The 21,981-nt window shown below is 31.5% G+C and overlaps 1 protein-coding gene across 1 annotated transcript in view; it reads left to right on the top strand.

Annotated features, from left to right (window-relative positions):
- Positions 1–21,981, top strand: part of LOC114332466 (vacuolar protein sorting-associated protein 53 homolog) — a 57,913-nt gene that overhangs the window by 11,542 nt on the left and 24,390 nt on the right. Inside the window, exons 4-6 of the mRNA XM_050657377.1 lie at positions 2,402–2,628; positions 5,371–5,676; positions 13,654–14,062. Of these exons, the coding sequence (XP_050513334.1) occupies positions 2,402–2,628; positions 5,371–5,676; positions 13,654–14,062 (942 nt within the window). The remainder of the gene's footprint in view (positions 1–2,401; positions 2,629–5,370; positions 5,677–13,653; positions 14,063–21,981) is intronic.

Genomic DNA, 21,981 nt, shown 5'->3' with positions numbered 1-21,981 from the left:
AATATCGTTTCTGATATCGTTTCTTGTATACATTTTCTTGTATCATTTCTTGTACTTACATTTGTGCCCTGTATGACACTATGCAAGTTCTTGTATCGAAAATTGTATGAAATTCGGCACGTGATTCGTCGATATTTTGTTTGTCACCCCGTGTCACGTTATGGTAGTACTGCATCTACATCTATAGCTGATTTTAAGGATTTTATAAAATTTATAAACTTTTAATTAACATTTTAATGTTAACCAGAATTTTACGTTGACTGTTTGAGGTTGATTATTTGTGTTTTTATTTTGTTTTGATATATTTGTGCTAAAATATTTGCATTAGTTCAGTTTGATCCAAATTAGGAGCTATTGTATTTTGTAAAAAATTATGCACCATGAAACCTAAATTTATAGTTTGAACTTTACTAGGAGCTAAATATATGGTTATTAGTAGAACAGTAGTCCATACCAAACGGTATATTAAGTATCAATATAAGATTTATAAATAATACCTACAAAAACACAAATAAATTCATCAATACATGATCCCATTTTCATTTCAGCCGCCATTATGAGTAAGTAATTATGACATTTTAGATGTTTTACCAGCAGGTTTTACGTTTTTGCTCTTTGCGCAGAAATTGGCGCAGTTCTTGTACAATAATCTGTGTCTGACTCAAATTCTTGTATCGTTTCTGATATCGTTTCTTGTATCTGTGTATGACACTATGCATTTTTTTGACATATCAGAAACGATATTAGAAATGATACAAGAAAATGTATAGTGTCATACAACCTTAATGGTACAATAATACCGCTATTCTACTCCACTGGTAACTGCTATTCAACTATATCTTTGTGATCAGTTCTTGTATTGTTTTTAGTAAACCGTCTCCTCCTTTTTTCAATAGCGCTGATAGTCCTGTCGCCGGGGGGGGGGGGGTGTGTACAACGGCCTCCTTAATTCAGATGGACTTACCCAAGTTTTTTTTATGTATTTTGACCCGTATAACACGAATTTTTTGGGTAATAGTTGATCCGGATGTCGATAAGTTTGTTATAAACAAAGAACTTATTGAGGAATTACATAACAGCAATTTTTCGCAAAACAAAACATTTTGTTGTATTTTTTAGGTGATTCTCAACCAAAAATGGTCTTACAAGTTTTTTAGTAGGATGCATAGTTTTAGAGATAAACGCGGGTGAACTTTCAAAAAATCTAAAAAGTGCAATGTTTCAACCCGAATAACTTGATTAAAAAATAAAATAACAATTCCGCTTACTGCATTTAAAAGTTCAAGTCAAATTCTATCGGTTTTGATTATTTGCATTGCTAAAAATTAAGTTTTTATTTGTTAAACAAAGCCATAAACACATAGTTTTTCCCGTGCCCAATGCATGCGTTTTAATTTACGTAATCTACGTAGAAATTGTCTTTATGCGCGCCTACTCGTTTGATTTCAAATGGGAAATGCATTAAAAACATCATTCAATCACTATGTGCTTATAGCTTTGTTTAACAATAAAAAAGATTAATTTTTAGCAATGAAAGTAATTAAAACCGATAGAATTTGACTTGAACATTCGTATGCGGTAAGCAGAATTGCTATTTTATTTTTCAATCAAGTTATTCGGGTTCAAAAATTGCAATTTTTCGATTTTTTGAAAATTCAACCGCGTTTATGTCGAAAACTATGCATCCTACGAAAAAACTTGTAAAAACATTTTTTGCTTAGAATGACCCAAAAAATACAAAACAATGTTTTGTTTTGCGAAAAATCGCTGTTATGTGATCCTTCAAGTTCTTTGTTTATAACAATCTTATCGACATCCGGATCGACTGTTATCCAAAAAATTCGTGTTCTACGGGTTAAAATACATAAAAAACATAAGTCTTAACATAAGTTTATGTACCATTACATAAACGTAAGTCCATCTGAATTAAGGAGGCCGTTGTACCCCCACTGGCGACAGGACTATGATGCTATTTGATCTGATCCTGGTGATTTATTGTTTTTTAATTTGTTTACTGCTGTTCTAATCTCATATTGTTGGTGGACCCTTCTATCTGTTGTCTGCTTGGTCTAATGGTATATCAGGATTTGACTCCTATCTCCCTAAAGTTTTTCTTAAAACGTTCTGTCTGTTTTTGGCAATTAAAACACTAAACTCATCTTGCGTGTTGGTGAGTTTGTTTTCAGCTGCCCATTATGGGTCAGATGCTGGTTGCAATCGTCCATTGTGGATCAGTCGCTGCATGTATACTATGCTTCCCTACTACACCTAAAAGTCAGGCTGTCACTTCTGCTGAATGTTAGTAAACTCCTAGTGTTATAGTCTTTCATACCATCATTTTTTGTAATATAACATTGTCAATATTTTATATTCTTCTATTCTAAACAACTTTTTCAGGTACTAACACAAAAGTCGTTCTTCCCAACAAACAACTAGCCCAGGCTTGTTTGGTTTTGTCAATTTTGGATCCAAAAGTTAAAAAAGAACTGCTGAAATGGTTTGTGAACTTACAGTTGCAAGAATATAGCCATCTATTTGAAGAAACAGAAGATACTGCTTGGCTGGACAAAATAGATAAGAGATATGCATGGATAAAGAAACATTTGTTGGAATTTGAAGACAGGCTGGGTAAGATAATATTAAATTAGTATATTGCGAATGTATACAGAATTTTTTATGTGAGAACTATCACATGAAAATTGCTTAGGGTTCATTGTAGTGGGATATAGAGTGTTCGCTCCAAAACTCAAATATTATGAATAAGTATAAAGATTCTAAACTAGTATTATTTGGGGATTATAATCTACCAAATCTGATATGGGACGGTGAGACGACTGCTAAAAATATAAGAATGATACTGAAATTTTGTTTTGTGACGAGTTCAATTTTTTATGATTAGATCAATATAATTATTTTAAAAACCAGTATGACTCAATTCTTGATCTGTGTTTCTGTGATACTTATTTAAATCTAAAAAAAGCGGAAGCTTTAATGACGTGTGACAGGTATCATCCCTCACTTGAAGCATTAATATTATTTGATAATCAATATATCAGTTTGGAAACTAATATTTATTATAACTTTCACAAGGCGGATTATGGTGCCTTGAATAATTGTTGCTTCAGATCAATTGGATTGAGTTGTACTGTTTAGAGGATGTAAATGACATTTTAGATGCTTTTTATTCCATTATTTGGAACGCAATTGAACTTTTTGTACCCAAGATATCTGTAAAAAGATCGAATTTTCCTGTTTGGTTCTCATCTGAACTTAAGAGTAAAGTCATTGCCAAAAAGATTGCGCATAAAAAATATAAAACTACAAATAAGTATCACCACTATATTGAATTTAAAAATTTGAGAGATGAATGCTCATCACTCACTGAGCAGTCTTACAATGCTTACGTTTCAAAGATGGAAGTGAGAATAAATGAGAACGCTGGTGAATTTTGGAAGTTCATCAAAAATAAAACCAACGGACATGGTGCTCTCCCTGGCTCTATGTTTCTAGGTGAGGAAAGTGAGAATGACAAACAAAAAATGAAAGTAATGAAATTTTCTCACAACAGCTGGAGGTGGAAATTAGTAACCTCGAAGTCACTTTTGACAATTTACTGAATGTGTTGTTGTCATTAAATGTCAATAAAGGGGCTGGCCCTGATGTGATACCGAATTTGTTCCCAAGAGAAAGTGCAGTGTCCTTGTGTGAACCATTAGTATATGTTCTTAATAAATCTCTCCAGACGGGAATTTTCCCGAACAGATGGAAACATTACTTTGTGTGTCCTATTTTCAAGGCAGGAGATCATAGTGATATCAAAAATTATCGGCCAGTTTGTATTCAGTCAGCCTTATCTAAAGTATTTGAAAAAATGGTTTTGCCAAGTTTGGATAATTGTTTTAGGAACATTATTACGAACAACCAACGTGGATTTGTAGGCGGACGTTCTACTCTCACTAACCTCTTTTTGTATATCGATAGTATATGTACAGCAATGGATGAGGGTTACGAGGTGCACTCTATATACACCGATTTCAGTAAGGCCTTTGACCTACTAGATCATAATGTCTTAATTACAAAGCTGAGAAACTTTGGTATCACTGGTTCTTTATTAGCTTGGTTTACTTCGTATTTGCAAGGAAGAACATTGCAAGTAAGATCAGCAGGATGTGTTTCTAATGGATTTGAAGCCGTGTCAGGGGTTCCGCAGGGTTCCCATTTGGGTCCTAAGCTTTTTCTGTTGTTGGTAAATGATATTGGTAGGGAACTTTAAATCTGAATATCTGATATTTGCAGACGACTTAAAGATATTTAAATGCATTAGGTCAGAATCTGATTGTGAGGGTTTGCAGAGAGACTTGGATTCTTTAGTACATTGGTGCCAGGAAAATAATCTTAGATTGAATGCTTCGAAATGCTCATATATTATTTTTTCACGTAATAAGACCACCAGTGATTTTAAATACAAGATAGGAGATGTGGATTTATCTAGGGTTCAGGTAATTAAGGATTTAGGTTTGTTACTGGATAGTAAGCTAAGTTTCGTGGACCATTATGGCCATTATTGCGCGTGCTAATCGGACATTAGGGTTAGTCATCAGAATGTCATATGATTTTAATAATTTGTTTGTAATTGTGAGATTGTTTTTGAGTTATGTTAGTTCATTACTAGAGTATTGTTCAGTGATTTGGAGTCCAAGTTATGAGAATCACAAATATCGAATTGAATCGATTCAAAATAAATTCGTTAGATATCTGCGGTATAGATTAGGTACTAGAGGAATGCAATTGAATTCCAGTCAGGTCATGCAGATGTTTCATTTGCACCGTCTAGAGGATCGCAGGCGATACTTTGACCTTAATTTCGTATTTAAGGTGTTAAATGGTATTATTGTTGCACCTAGCATTCTGGGTCGAATAGATTTTTATGTTCCAGCTAGGAATTTGAGAAGATGTCCCTTGCTATCCGCTAGATCGTGCAATACACGTCATGCAGAAAATATGCCTTTAAATAGAATTGTTTCTAGTGTAAATGAGTTTCCAAATATAGACTTTATGGGAGTCACACTAAATGCTTTTAAAAGGACTATTTCACGTGAATTATTTTAATTTGATTTTAATTTTTTGATGTCGTTAGTTTAATTGTAAGTAACGTAAGTTAACTTGTGTTCAATGTTTAATTTTGACTTTTAATTTTAATTGTAAAATGGAGTTTTCCGTCAATAAATATTAATTTAATTTAAAATTATGAATAGTCTTCGGAATCAACTTGTTGATTTTCTTTTCAACGTCTGTCCTTCAATATTTTTTAGCTGCTAATCATTTATGAAAGTCGTTATTTTCAAATTTAAATTATGCTTATTCTTTTAGGCAATATGTTCCCTCAACATTGGGAAGTATCAGAACGAATAGCAGTCCAGTTTTGCCACAACACAAGAGAAGAACTAGCCAAAATCATGGTGAAGAGAAAAAATGAAATAGATGTAAAATTGTTACTTTATGCTATCCAGAAAACCTCAGCATTTGAAGGTCTTTTAGCCAGAAGGTTCACTGGTGTAACATTGTCTGAAAATAGCGAACCCTCTAAGGAAATTGCAGAAAATAAAAAAGACTTGAACGATTCAAAAAGTGATAAAGATGGCGATATTAATTCTTCAGCTTTTCATGGATTAATAGGTAATATTATTTTTTACTGGAGTGAGTGAGAGAGAATACGCCAGTCAGTGGGAGCAAGAATAGGATATTACCTCCGAATTCTATCCTACTGCATGGATTTTAATGAAATTTTGGGCCTAGCCTCTACTTATCTCCTAATTCAAAGTCTACCCTATGCCGATGTGTGCTTTTATCTTGGGGGTGGTTCCCACCCCTTCTTAGGGGTGGAAAAATTTTTGGTTAAAATTACCAAGGAATTCGCTAGAGAACCTAATTCTAAGCAAAAACTGTTCTATATATTTTGTTTTAAAACTCAATACTTTTTGAGATATTCGTGGTTGAAAATTGGCCATTTTCATTGAAACATAATACCTTTTCGAACGGTTTTTTGCGAATACCTTAAAAACTATGCATCTAACTAAAAAAACTATATTTAACATTTTTGTAGGTTATAAAAAAACAAAGAGACACTTGCCTTCATAAATCTTCTACTTATAATACAAAAAGAGATATGGTAGGTGAAAATAAACTGCGCGTCATAGAAAACGGGCACCCTAAAAAATAAGTAATCTTTGAGGTTGCGTATCTCCTAAACCTGTTGTCCGATTTAAGTGATTTTTTGAATATCTTATAGCCTTATTCTTTGTCAATATCTCTGTAATAATATTTTTGCTAAACAGGTGAATTTTCATTGTATACCGGGTGTACGAATCAAACTGTGTTTTTTTCGCAAAGTTCGCAACACCCTGTGGAATAACCTAGCATTTATAAAATACTGAAAGTAAAACCCAACTATAGCCTCAGGTTTTCTCAACATTCTATTCTTTAATTCATTCGTATATGTTGGATAATACAAAAGTTAGGTACTTTAACAATTAGCCATGTTCTTTTTCAGTACAGGGTGTTTCTAAACAAGTGCGACAAACTTTAAGGGGTAATTCTGTATTAAAAAATAATGACAGTTTACTTTATAATCCTATGTCCGCAAATGCTTCGTTTGCGAGATACGGGATGTTGAATTTTTTCTTACAAACTGACGATTTATTTATTGCTTTAAAACCGATTGAGATATGCAAATGAAATTTGGTGGGTTTTAAGACGTAGTTATTGCACATTTTTTGACATACAATTAATAATTTTATATTCACCATTGGCGTGCATACGGGTAATATGATCGGTCCTATTACCCGTATGCACGCCAATAGTGAATATAAAATTCTTGATTGTAAGTCAAAAAATTCGCAATAACTATCTCTTAGAACCTACCAAATTTCATTTGCATATCTCATCGGGTTTTAGGGCAATAAAATAAATCGTCAGTTTGTAAAAAAAATTCAACATCCCGTATCTCGTAAACGAAGCATTTGCGGACATAAGTTTGTTGCACTTATTTACAAACAACCTATACTGATGAAGAACATGACTAGTTGTTAAAGTACATAACTTTTGTATTATCCAACATAAGACAATGAATCAAAAAACATAATGTTCAAAAAACCTGAGGCTATAGTCGGGATTTAATTTCAGTATTTTATAAAGGCTAGAATATTCCACAGGGTATTGCGAACTTTGAGAAAAAAACACAGTTTGATTCGTACACCCGGTGTACAATGAGAATTTACCTGCTTAGCAAAAATATTATTACAGGGATATTGACAAAGAATAAGGCTATAACATAGTCAAAAAATCACTTTAAACCGGACAACAGGTTAAGGAGATACGCGACATCAAAAATGACCCATTTTTTAGGGTGCCCGTTTTCTATGACGCGCAGTGTAGTTTGTTTTTTGGTATATTCTCAAATTGGTGTATTCAACTTGAAATAACAGAGAAACGGTCGATTTTAGGTGTATAATGCTACTAATACCTTTTGTAGTGCTTGAAAAGTCCTTTAAAATGAGATATATTAAAGGTCCATTACAATAAAACTAAGTGAGATGTGCTGCAAACGAAATTGATAACTAATGTATTTTAAGAAAAAATGAGAAGTAATTTTAACCCCCATCCACCAAAATGTAAATGCATCTTTTTCCTTCCACAATACCTTTTATTATAGTGTTATTTCTATGTTCAAAAAGTTGTACGGGTTTAAAATAAATGGTTTTTGAAAAAAAAAAGATCAAATTATAGAGCGCATTTTTAAATTTTCTTTAAAATCTTCCTTTTTCTCCATGTAACTTGAAAATGATAAGAGATGCAGTAATGAAAAATAAAAAGGAAATTTTTATCTGAAAAAGCCCTACATTTTTGTGTGGGATCTTTTTTTCGTATCTCTTATCTTTTTCGAGTTACATGGAGGAAAAGGAAGATTTTTAAGAAAATTGAAAAATGCTCTCTATAATTTGATCTTATTTTTTTCAAAAGCCATTCGTTTTAATCCAGTTCAACTTTTTGAACATAGAAATAACACTATAATAAAAAGTATTGCAGAAGGAAAACGATGTATTTAAATTCTGATGGATGAGGGGTTAAATATACTTCTCATTTCTTCTTAAAATACATTAGTCATCAACTTTTTTGCAGAATATCTCGCTTAGTTTGAATGTAATCGACATTTAGTATTGCTCATTTTAAAGGTCTTTTCAAGCACTACATAAGTTATTAGTATCATTATACATCTAAAATCGACAGTTTCTCTGTTATTTCAAGTTGAATACACCGATTTGAGCATGCAGCAAAAAAACAAACCCTTCTTACCTACCATATCCCTCTTTGTATTTTAACTAAAAGATTTATGAAGGAACGAATCTCTTTGATTTTTTATAACCTACAGAAATATTTTATATAGTTTTTTACTTTATCGTACTACATACGTAGTATAGTATAATAGATAAAGTTATAGGATCGTGCAAAATTTTTTTTTTCAGATTTTACTTTTTTTTCGACCTTTTGAGTCCCCCTGAGTCTAAAAAGCAAATAAAAAAAACATGTCGGAAGTACGTACGTACGTATGTCGCCACCGCCCAGCAAAAACTACCGGACCGATTTCGATGAAATTCGGTATGAGTAAGTTTAAGAGAATTTTGTCGAGAAACTAAGCTTTTAAAAAACACCTCAAAGGGGGGCCGAAATAGGGGGGTTATTTAGTGCCCATTTTTGCAAATTTTGACCGAAAGGAATGAAATTTAACTCAAAGTTAGCTCATCGATAGGTAAATATAAATACGGAATTTGACATTTCCAAATTCAAAATGGCGCCAACATGGCCGACCGCCCACCCGACACATATCTCTACCTATCTAAAAACTTGTTTAAGATAAGTTTAATTTGAAAAAGTCTTTATATAGCCTAAAGATAAAGGGGCTATAAGAAGAATATTATCGCTTTTTAGAAAAAGTTATGGATTGCCTATGTTTAAGGTGTCAAAATTTGACATAATTTTGAACTAGATTTTCTCAAAAATGGCTTCAAGGAATTTGTTTATTTTTTGATATATTTTTGATATTATACCGGTATCTCGAATGACATTAGTCAGACTTCTTAACTTCCCCTAGGGGGGGGGGGATAAATTTAAAAAAAGTCACAACAACAAAGTTACTATTGTTAAGAAGATTAAATCTTCTATTAAATTTTAATATTACCTAAGGTTGAGAAATTCAAAACTATCGAGTGAATGACATAAAAAAGCAATTAATATTTTTAATATATCGCACTTTTGGGGGAACAGTGATATAGTCGGTTCGCCAAACTCAGACACAATTTTGCCAATTTGGTAAAATTGGCAAAAAAATAATTACTAAATAGGTAATACATAATTACTAAATAGTTAAAAATATTACCTGCTAAAATCACTAGCCAGTTGTGTCTGAGTTTAGCGAAGAGACTATACAAATGCAAATTTAGTTATCATACTACGATATTACTAGTAATACTCGTCTTTGTTTGGGGACCCAAAAGTCAGAATTGCAACTTTTTTGATAATTAGCAACTCTCCTTCGAGTCGTGAAATTAAAACTGTCAGTGTCACTCGGGAAACAAATCGAGAATTTTAGAGCTCTCGTACAATTACTACTGATAATTTTTTCACTAACTATGTATTTAGTAATTATAATAATTTATAAATTGTGTTATTATACATATAATAACATATAAATAATAAACACCCTGTATAATTAATTACATGTATAGGTACTATATAATAAAAGCTAACACTTAATCGAGAAAAGAGGAAAAGTTATAGTGATTATTTTAAAAATATATTGTTACAATGAAACGCTTGGTTAAATTTTGAACATCTTTAACAACAAAATACTGGGATCGCAGAATATACCCTGGTGTATTTTGTGCTTAGACTTTCCATAAATAATAAACAATAAATATATTTTTATTAATTTCACGTCTTAAATCAATTTATTTATCAAATACACTATCAATATTATTTCATACACTCAACAGTTTAATACACTCAATACACTCACTTTTAAACAACTCAAAATATACCCGAAGCCGTGTCAAATATTTAAAATTGTCACTGTCTTGTCAGCACATTCTGTTCGACTGAGTGCGTTGTATGACAAAAAATGCGGAATGTGCGATTTGGAAAATATCACCGCGGACATGATGTTCATTTTTTTCGAATTCTGAAAAAACTAATAAATATTTTTGAAAAATTTAAACGCAGAATGAAAGACTAAATTATTACCGAGGGCCGAAAGTCCCTTAGAATAAATAAAAACTGTCTTTTGAATGAGATAATTAAAATTCAAAATCACACTAAATTTCCTCTCAATTTTTCACCCCTGTAACTTATTAAAATAAACATTATAGAAGTTTTCAGGGACTTTCGGCCCTCGGTAATAACCTAATAATAATTTCATTCTGCAATAGGGAACTTGCACATTTTTTTATTACATAATAATGTTGTTTTATTTAAAAATGAGATTTCCAAAATTTCACGCTTCAAAAACTCGTAATAACTTAGAAATACATATTTAAAGTCTTCTGCGGTATAATATAGTTCAAACGACCCGTGACGTCACATAGTTTTACATTAGGTATTATTATGGTTATATTTCGCTGTGTCTAGGTACACGCTAACGTGTACGCAAATAAAAAAGTTAGGTACACGCGAATTAAACTTTATCAAGCCAGTGACGTCATTATTTAGCGTGCGCAGTGACTGTATATTTTGGTACATGCTATTTTGATATGTTTAGTGTTTATTTGATAGAAAAATATTTGTTAAGGGAAGGGAAGCAGAACTATTCAGATGTTTCAAACTTAATTGTAATAAATCAATGTATACAGGGTGTCCCGGAAAATAGTGCGTTCCTTTAAGGTATGGAGAGAATACACAATTTGGAACAAAAAAGTCCTATACCATTTTTTTATAAAGTTAACCGTTTCCAAAAAAAAGTTAACATTGTTTTCCATATACCTGTATTTTAATGTTTGGAAATTTTAATAAACTGGCAACATCGTACGCACTACGGCATAATAACATAATAAGAACTCGTTTGTGATTGTGATTAACAGTATTTAAAATAATCCAACCTAATAGTAGGTAATACTTATGTATTTACTATTTGTTTACTAAAATTATTTTCTTTTGAAATGTATTGAAATACCTATTGCATAATTTTAAACGAATTACACATCTTTAAACATAAAAACACATCTTTTAACTAAACTAGTATTATGTATTTAGTAAGGTTTAAATGGGTTGAATGCTGAGTATTGCTGAGGGCTTTAACTGAATTACATAGTTTTAATAGTTTACAGTGGAGCTTAAATACACCAGATAATGTCTCAGTAATTTGTTTACTTGTGAACTGAAATAACTAAGTTGTACTTACTTGAAAATAATTAATATACCGAATAGATGTTTCAAGTAACCTTTCACAAACACCATTCATAGCTAATAACATAATAGGTAATACACTCACTATTCGAAAACATTTTCGGCATTGACACTAAACAGGATTCTTTAAAACTATCTGTTTACTATAATCTTCTATCTATTTACATGGGACTGTCTATGCTTAAATTTGCGTACCGCACATAGTTGTCAGATTTAAATTTGGATACCAAAATACATTTTAATTTTTTGGTCAAACGGTTGCATTTAGAAAAAAATGTTATAAGAGTTTTTTGTTTTACATGGTGCCTTCTACCTATACCTTTAAGGAACGCACTATTTTCCGGGACACCCTGTATATAAAAGTATATATTTAGGTTAGCAAAATAAAAATATGTTAATATATAAATATAAATATTGTTAAAATAATTTTTATACGTAAGTTAATTATTATAATCAACTATGCTAAATGGGAAATAAGCCACAATTTAACTAAAAAAAGATTTTATTAACGTTTCGACGTCCAAATCGGATGTCATTGTCAAAATACAAAAATTAGTCAGTTTAAATAAATTATTAGAAAAAATTTTTGCTAAGCAACAACATTTTTGTTTAATTTAATAATATTTTGTATTTTGAAAACGACGTCCGATTTAGACGTCGAAACGTTAATAAAATCATTTTTTTAGTTAAATTATGGCTTAGTTCCCATTTAGAATAATTGTGAATTGTGAAAGCTTTAGGTCTTCCTTTTATTTTAATTTTGGACGGTAATACTATTTCACTTATAACTAAAAAAATATATTAATTTATAGTCTCTTTTTCATACTGTTTTAAAATGTTGTTAAACTCATTAAAACAACTAAATAATTGTCCACTCTGCATAGTTAATTTAAAAACAAACACTAAACAAATAAAAAATAAGAAATCTCTTTACTAATCAATATTAAAATTAAAGTGTAAACACAACGCGATTAAACAAATTCCAACACTCTGACACTCTAACTTTTTTATTTGCGTACACGTTAGCGTGTACCTAGACACAGCGTTATATTTAGGTATATTCTTCTCTCTATATTCTCTCCTTCTTTAGCTTATTGGCCTCCACCTACTTGGGTATTTGGTCAGCTCGTCGTCGGGGAATAAAGGAAAAATATTTATATTCTAATAACATTTATCGTATGTCGTTGTAATAATATATACCAGTTTGTTGAGATTGGAGTTTGATACAGTTTTTGAAGGAAAGGAAAGAAGGTTTACTATTGAAAATAAAACCATTTTGTAAAAGTACAAATTTTCTATGAATAGTTCAACGATCAAAAACACTTTTAACGTCACATAACTGTATTTTTTACTAACGTTTATAATAGAGAGATTTTGCACCTCTTAAAATAACCGCTGATTTTGGCTCCGCTATGGTTAACTTTATTAAGCATAACGATTACGGCAACGTTAAAAAGCAGAGTTTTTGCAGCCTGTCAAGTAGGTTTTTCGTGTCATCGTTATCGTTATTTAAACATAACCTCACTTCACAACGTTATTGTAATTTTAAGCATATACTTGAACAGTTTTTGATATTTTAATTTATAGGTCATCAAAATTAGAATCTATGTAAATGTAATTTTACTGATTTTTTACATTCTGGCAACAAAGCAATTTAACCATAACTATAACGATAACGATAAACACTACTTTAAACCTCCGTAAATTACGGAATCCCTTATGTTTAATAACGATAACGGATCATATATTCGCTACTGTGCAGACGTAGTATAACGATAACCATAACGGAATAGCATAATAAGAGGTGCAAAATCTGTCTAATGTCTAATTTAAAATTATATATACAATAATTGTATTACCCAATTACACCAATTATTGGTGTAGAATGTAAACATACAACGGCGTGACGTCACGACGCGTTTTGGGGTGGCTGGTATAAGTTGAATTTTTAGTCGTCTTTAGGGGCCAAACAAAAACAAACAAAACTTTTTTATCTTTGATACAGGTTCTAAATTATGTTCTGTTGTGATATATATTTTTTTCGAATTTAAAATTTTATGCAAGTTTTCAAAAATATTTATTAGTTTTCTCCGGATTCGAAAAAAATAAATCCCATTTAAATAGCATTGGAGCCGAAAGTTTGCTTCTATCCAATGGATTATTATAGTTGTACATAAAACAACTTTTTATTATTTTTAGGCAAATGTTTCATTCCCCATTTAGAAATCTATATCGAAAGCGTTGACAGGAATCTTGCCGACCTCATAGAACGTTTCGTTTTGGATCAAAAGCAAAGTAGACCAACGGAAGCCACAGAAACTCAAGCGTCAATTTTACCCAGTTGTCCAGATTTGTTCGTTTTCTACAAAAAAAGTATGATCCAGTGCAATCAGCTGGACAAAGGCCACACTATGTTAAATTTAACCAAAACTTTCCAGAAGTATCTACACGAATACGCTGAGAAGTTACTTTTGAGTAATTTGCCGAAAATTGAGCCACAAAGTTTGGGTACATCTGTGCAAAACTTTACTAAGGATTTGCAGAAAATATCTACGTCAGGGTTAATACAGAATTTTTCGTCTTTACTGAAGGAAGGAGAGTTGACCAGGTAGGTTTGAAGATTTTTATTTCAAGCTATTCGCGGTGTGCAAGTACTTGGAAAGGGAAACGAGAAACGACCGTGCGCGAGTCGCGGAGAAATATTGCATCTATCTTAAATAATTCATATTGTCAATTGAAATTGTCAAATTGACGTATATTTCATACCTTCTGTCATTGACGCAGAAAAATTATATATTGCTCCACAATATTGATATGATATGCAATTATTATATAAAGGTAAATTTAATTAATTGTATTTTGCTTGCAGTACTGCATTTTAATAACTGATTTTATTTACTACATACAATTGTTTACGTTTGCTAAACATAACCTGCATCTTATTTTTTCTTCTTATTATTTTTTTGGACTATGGTCTTGACAATTATCCAGCAACCAGGACTAATATAATTGGCCAATATAATTAAAAGTGCGAATAAAAGTACAGAGCGAAGAAATAGAGGTCGCTTTGCCGAACTTGCACGGTCCCAATTATCTCCTTTTCCTTCACTAAACTCTGGGCTAATTAGCAAAATACAAGGAAAAGTTATTTACCAGCAATTTTATTGCTGGAATCGAATCTTATGATTGTATGTATTAATAATATAGGTATGCAAAGTCCAGTGTGCTACTTTTTTTATAAACAAAATGGCGCCCGAAAACCGTGTTTTTTTCAATTTTTGCTCTATAACTCCAAAGATTTTAACTTTACACCAAAAACACCCAAATAAAAATTCACCGTAACTAAATTCTGATTCCGATTTACTTAGACGAAAATTTTCCCCGGAAAATGCGGGTTTTTCCAACAAAATCTTTAATTTTCAACTAAAATTTTAGGTAAGTAATTGCTTATCAATAATTAAATAACTTGGTAATATAAAAGCTCTTTTCGTATAGATTATAATTCCAGAAGCCGATGGAAATTGAACGAACAGTTTAGCAACAATTAAATTGTTAATTAAAAATTTACGGCTGCTATAATAACCACAATAATTATGATACATAAGAATAACTAGGATTTTTTTATAAAACGAAACTATACCTATCTAATGTACTTTACATAATTGAAATTGGACTATTTAAGCGGCCTCAGGAATATTTTAAAATTATAAACAATTTTTTGGCTCATAAACAAATAGAATATCTCGGGAAATATTAAATTAAATTAAAATATGAAAACGGTATTAAAAAAATCGGCAGGACGCTTCTTTTAAAAGAAAAACGTTTAATTGTAATGAGTGGTTCCTGAGATACAACTAGTCAAAGTTGACCGGCATTTAAGACAAAGATATAAACAACAGGATCATAATTTTTAAACCATCACCTTTTTATTTTTGTCCTCTTTCTCCATGCCAATTTTCATATCTTTAGAATACTCATAACATATATTATTATAATAAAAACTATCGATATTGCGAGTGAAAATTGCCAAAAGTAGCAAAATTCCAATTAAAAGTTAGGTTGGAGAAAATGTAATCTCAAAGTTCAAAATCGGTACACTTTAAAAAAATGCATTTTCTCGGCTTCCCATTGTGCAATTTTCTTCATTCTTTTTTTGTTCCAAAGTAACTCGAGTAGAGCCATATAATTAACGCATTTTTAAATGTCAAACTTGCTTTTGTTTTGTTATAATAAATTAATTTTTTATAAGAAAAGAAAACTACATATTTTTTCCAGTTGTAGACTTTTTTAGATAAACTTACTACTTGTAAGTGTATCTTTTAACGTTAAAAACACAAATATTCTCGTTTGAAAGCTTAATAATTATTTAAACAATCTTTATTTAATAAAATTAAAAATTTTTGTTATAACAAATAAATAAATTTATTATAACAAAACAAAAGCAACTTTCACATTTAATAATGCGTTAGTTAGATGGCTCTACTCGAGTTACTTGGGAACAAAAAAAGAATGAAGAAAATTGCTCCATGAGAAGCCGAGAAAATGCATTTTCTTAACGTATACCGATTTTGAACTTTGAGATTACATTTTCTCCATCCTAATTTTTGATTGGAATTTTGCGGTTTTTGGCAATTTTCACTCGTAATATCGATAGTTTTTATTATACTAATATATGTTATGAGTATGAGTATTTTAAAAATATGAAAATTGGAGTGGAGAAAGAAGACAAAAATGAAAAGGTGTCGGTTTGAAAATTATGATCCTATTGTTTATATATTTGCCGTAAATGCCGGTCAACTTTGATAGGTTGTATCTCAGGAACCACTCATCACAATTAAACGTTTTTTCTTCTAATAGAAGCGTCCTGCCGATTTTTTTCAATACCGTTTTCATGTTTTAATTTAATTTAATATTTCCCGAGATATTCTATTTGTTTATAAACCAAAAAATTGTTTATAATTTTAAAATATTTCTGAGGTCGCTTAAATAGTCCAATTTCAATTCCGTAAAGTACATTAGATAGGTACAGTTTCTTTTAATAAAAAAATCATAGTTATTCTTATAAATCATAATTATTGTGGTTATTATAGCGACCGTAAATTGTTAATTAACGATTTAATTGTTGCTAAACTGTTCATTCAATTTCCATCGGCTTCTGGAATTATAATCTATACGAAATGAGCTTTTATATTACCAAGCTATTTAATTATTAATAAACAATTACTTATCTAAAACTTTAGTTGAAAATTAAAGATTTTGTTGGAAAAACCCGCATTTTTCGGGAAAAATTTTGGTCGAAGTAAATCGAGAAAAACACGTCTGTATGCAGAATTTAGCTACGGTGAATTAAAAGGCCTGTATGCAGAATTTACGGTTAAAGTTAAAATCTTTGGAGTTATAGAGCAAAAATTGAAAAAAAGACGATTTTCGGGCGCCATTTTGTTTATAAAAAAAGTAGCACATTATCTGCAGACTTTGCATACCTATATTATTAATATATACAATCATAAGATTCGATTCCAGCAATAAAATTGCTGGTAAATAACTTTTCCCAAAAATGGCTTTTTCTCCGATAATCTGCCCAGACTATAATGATAAATATGTAATACGTTTAATGGTGAATCAATTGATCCTAGTTCAAATTACTTCATATTTTTGTGAAGTCAACATATAAATGTTGATTTTTAATGACTCAAGACAACTACAACAAACTATGTAATTTACTTCTTATATTTACGTTATTAGACGTTCGACTCTGCCTCTCTGTGAGAAGGCACATCAGTTAAATACCTAAATGTTTTCAGTAATGTGAGATTTCATCCTTTCGGTCGTAGATAGGGCTTTTCATTCACAGTCATTTGTTTTGAGCTTCTGTCAAATGTCTTATAATCCGTGTATATTAATATTATACACATATTATACAACACATGACCATAGAGTTATATATTATTATAAAGAGTGTGTCATTCAGAGCGAAGTGACGAACCTTTTTTTTATTTGGATTAGTGCTGTTTCACTCTTACGCATAGTAAAGCTGCGACAGTTGTCCTCCCCTTCCGTACCTATACTCACACTTAATGTCATCTTAGTTTCTGGATACAATGTGTTATAAAGAGATGCCGCAAACCAGTCAACGAGATCTTGTCGTCAGGAAGCGTGGAAGGTAGGCTCACTCTATGTTAATATATACATCTATGAATATGACAGAAGCTCGAAACAAATGACCATCGATGAAAAGCCCTATTGACGACACCAAATGATTGAGTTAGGTCAAGACATTTTGTAAGTAGTCTCTAAGTCAAAAATAAATTATTTTTCTTTTACTTTATTAGCAGATTTTTTATGTGACTATTGCCGACATATTACACAACGCATCCAAACTTATTCTTTTCTGTCGAATTTCTCACATATCGTTTTCACCCAATTTTGAAAAAATGTGAAAACTTTGAATTATTCCTGTCCGTCTGTCTGTAATCACAACTCCTCCGTCAATATACCAGCTAGAATGACAAATGAGGTGTCATATGAAAGCTTATAATCCAAGGATGGTACTTAAGGTGAGATATTTGACCTAGGCTGTCTGTCCGACCGCGAATATAACTCCTCCGTCATTATACCAGGTAGAATGACAAATGAGGTGTCAAATAAAAGCTTATAATCCAAGGATGGTACTAAAGGTGAGATATTTGACCTAGGCTGTCTGTCCGTAGGTCCGTCCGACCGCGAATATAACTCCTCCGTCATTATACCAGGTAAAATGACAAATGAGGTGTCAAATGAAAGCTTATAATGCAAGGATGGTACTAAATGTGAGATATTTGACCTAGGCTGTCTGTCCGTCGGTCCGTCCGAACCGCGAATATAACTCCTCCGTCATTATACCAGGTAGAATAACAATTGAGTTGTCGAATGAAAGCATATAATCCAAGGATGGTACTAAATGTGCGAAATTTGACCTAGGACTTCCGGTTTTAGAAATGCGACCAGAAGTACTGTTTTAAAGTCACCGGAATAGTACACGTGATATATTATTCGACACTGCTTCGCAAGAAGTGAACAAGTATATACTTCCGGTTTCGTGACTGTCTGTTCATCTGTCTTTCCGTCCGCGAATACAACTCCTCCATTATTAATACAGATAAAATGACAAATGAGGTGTCGAATGAAAGCTTTAACCCAAGAATGGTATTAAAGATGAGAAATTTGACATCGGACTTCCGACTTTAGAGTTGCAACCGTATGAACTGTTCTAAAGCCACCGAAATAGTATAAGCGATATATCATTCGACATGCCTTAGCAAGATGAGAAAAAATTTTGGTTTTGGTTTTTATACAGTACGTAAATCGTTCAGCTGGACATACGGAACATACACTGTATATATTGAGATACATTGATACATACATTGTATTATATTGAGATAATTGTGGCAACTGAGCCCTCTCGACGACAATATGGTTGTTAGCATTAAGGGGCATTAACCTCAAAATTGACAACTCATTTTCACTGACACAAATAAACGTCAACATATGACAAAGTAGCTAAATATTTTTGACTTAGGGAATGGAAAAACTGTTTAGTTTTGAAATTAGATTTTAAATAAAAATATTTTAAAAATTAAAGTTAAATTATTATTAACTTATTAATCATAAACTTTGTTTTGATTTATTTATAAACATCCTTGCTTTCAAATTCACTCATTCTATTCGTTCTAACAGCTCTATTGCACCAGAAACTCGTACTCGAGCAGAAGCTACAACTAACACAGGTTAGCGCAGTTGCCACAATTCTCTCAATGTATATTCCCTATGTCCAGCTGAACGATTTACGTACTGTATCATTTCCGCTTAAAAAGTTCTAACCAGAAGTGCCGTTATAATCGCATAAATAGTACATGTAACACATCAATCGAAGCGTATTGAAAAGCTGAGTTTTATTCTTTAGTTCCTGTTTTGAAGTCATTTCTGTTTAAACAATGATGACCCAAAGTTTAGTCAAAATGACTCAAAATTAGTAAAATCGTATATCGATCGACGCAAAGTTACACAAAGCGTTCAAATATCGACTTCCAGTTCTACTTTCGATTACTTTGGGTGAAAACCTAGGACTTACGAAGTCCAATTACTTGTAATGCAAATGTCATCCATAATATTTTTATCTCTATTGTCATCTTCTATCTCATCATTTTTCACATACCTTGGAGTCAACGGATAATTTTAATTGTTTATATCTATTTATTTCTATCTGTGATTCTTCCCTCTTGAAAACCTGTTTTTAGTCTTGTCAGCATTTCCTACGGTCCTCCAATTTTTCTTTTTTCTTTTTTTTAATTCGTTCTTCAATATCGTCGGAGTGAAAATTATTGAGTAGTGTTTGGTCGATGTTTTTTTCATATTTGTTGTTTTAAAATCCTAGATTTAAATATTACTTACTATTTTATCTTTGGAACTACACTCCTGGCCAAAAAAACCGGGACACCTTAAAAATTGGTAATTTTGGATGTCTCAAATCTACTAAACCTGTTGCCCGATTTTAGCGATTTTTTAATATGTTATAGGCATATTCTCTAAGAATATTGATGTAGTAATAGTGTTGCTGAACAGGTAAATGTCATTGTATGCCGAGTGTAACCATAATACTGTGTTTTTTCCTGAAAGTTCGTAACACCCTGTGGAATATTCTAGCATTTAAAAAATATTGAAATTAAAACTCAATTGTAGCCTTAGCCTTTCTTAACATTCTGCTTTTTGACTCATTCACTTATGTTGGATAATGAAAAAGTTAGGTACTTTGACAACTAGCCATGTTCTTCATCAATACAGGGTGTTTCTAAATAAGTGCGACAAACTTTAAGGGGTAATTCCGCATGACAAAATAATGACCGTTTGATTTATAAACATATGTCTGCAAATGCTTCGTTTCGGAGGTACAGGATGTTGAATTTTTTCTTAAACACGAACGATTTATTTATTGCTCTAAAACCGGTTGAGATATGCAAATGAAATTTGGCGGTTTTTAAGAGGCAGCTATTGCGCATTGGCGTGCATTCGGGTCATATTACCTGTATGCACGCCAATGGTGAATATAGAATTTTTAAAAATAAAATAAAAATTTTATTTTTAATTCAGTTGCAATGCGAAGGCAAAACAGCCTACGTTCTTTCCGATGAGGCTCCAATAAGAGCCGAAAATCGCGATTCAGAGAACTGGACTGCGCTCCGTATTCTAATTGAAAAGTAAGATTGTTTTGCCTTCGCATTGCAACTGAATTAAAAATAAAATTTTTATTTTATTTTTATATTGGTCTTTACTCCTTCGAGTAACTAGGTTCATTTTCTGTTGGAATTTACCAGCTGAACAGACGGGGTCGTGAATTGTAAGTTTTTTGAATTCCCTCTTGTCTTCTTCGCTTCAGCATCCATTTGGCTTGCAAATTTTTGAAGCCTTGGAGGTGTTACCAAGGAAATGGACCAATAAGTTTTCAATTTAAAAATATTTTAGTAATATTTTAATATTTTCTAAATATTATTAATAATGCTATTAGGATCGAAAACTTCATCTCATAAAATTTTTAGTTGTATGTCAAAAAATGTGAAATAACTACCTCTTAAAACCTAACAAATTTCATTTGTATATGTCAACCGGTTTTAGAGCAATAAATTAATCGTCAGTTTGTAAGAAAAATTCAACATCCCGTATCTCGGAAACGAAGCATTTGCGGACATATGTTTATAAAGCAAACTGTCAATATTTTTTCATGCAGAATTAACCCTTAACGTTTGTCACACTTATTTAGAAACTCCCTGTATTGATGAAGAACATGGCTAGTTGTCAAAGTACCTAACTTTTTTATTATCCAACATAAGTGAATGAGTCAAAAAGCAGAATATTTTTTAAATGCTAGAGTATTCCACATGGTGTTACGAACTTTCAGGAAAAAACACAGTATTATTGTTACACCCGGTATAAAATGACATTTACCTGTTCAGCAACACTATTACGACATCGATATTCTTAGAGAATAAAGCTATACCATATTGAAAAAATCACTAAAATCGGACAACAGTGTAACGATCCGAAATAAGTATACCTTTAATTTAATAATATTTATTTCTCTTTTAATTCACACCGATTACTTGCATGACGTAATCATAATAATAAGTGGTCACCGCGAGAAAACTTTTTAAATTCAATTTTCAAACGCAACAAATTCCATAACGAAAGTCATTTTTCTGATAATCCACCGACTAACTGTCACTGTCTAATAAATCATTTTAAAATTTACTTGTGCATACAATCTGGTTTCACACAATAATTTTGGTAAGTGTTCATTAAATATTTCCTTTCCTTTCGGTTTAATAATGGCTGTCCATCGATAAAAGAAAACGTTTGTCTTACGGTATAAATTGTTACAGGTTTTGGAATGTGAAAAAGTCACAAAAAGTCCTGACTTTTTGGCCAGATTTTGCGAGGTAGCGTATATTGTTAGGACGCTCTCGTTTTGATATGCCGTTAATTTGAGACCAATTC

This window comes from Diabrotica virgifera, chromosome 1, assembly GCF_917563875.1.
Source record: "Diabrotica virgifera virgifera chromosome 1, PGI_DIABVI_V3a".
Classification (NCBI taxonomy): domain Eukaryota; kingdom Metazoa; phylum Arthropoda; class Insecta; order Coleoptera; family Chrysomelidae; genus Diabrotica; species Diabrotica virgifera.
The sequence above is the reverse complement of the archived record's forward strand: the minus strand, read 5'-3'. Positions and strand labels throughout refer to the sequence as shown.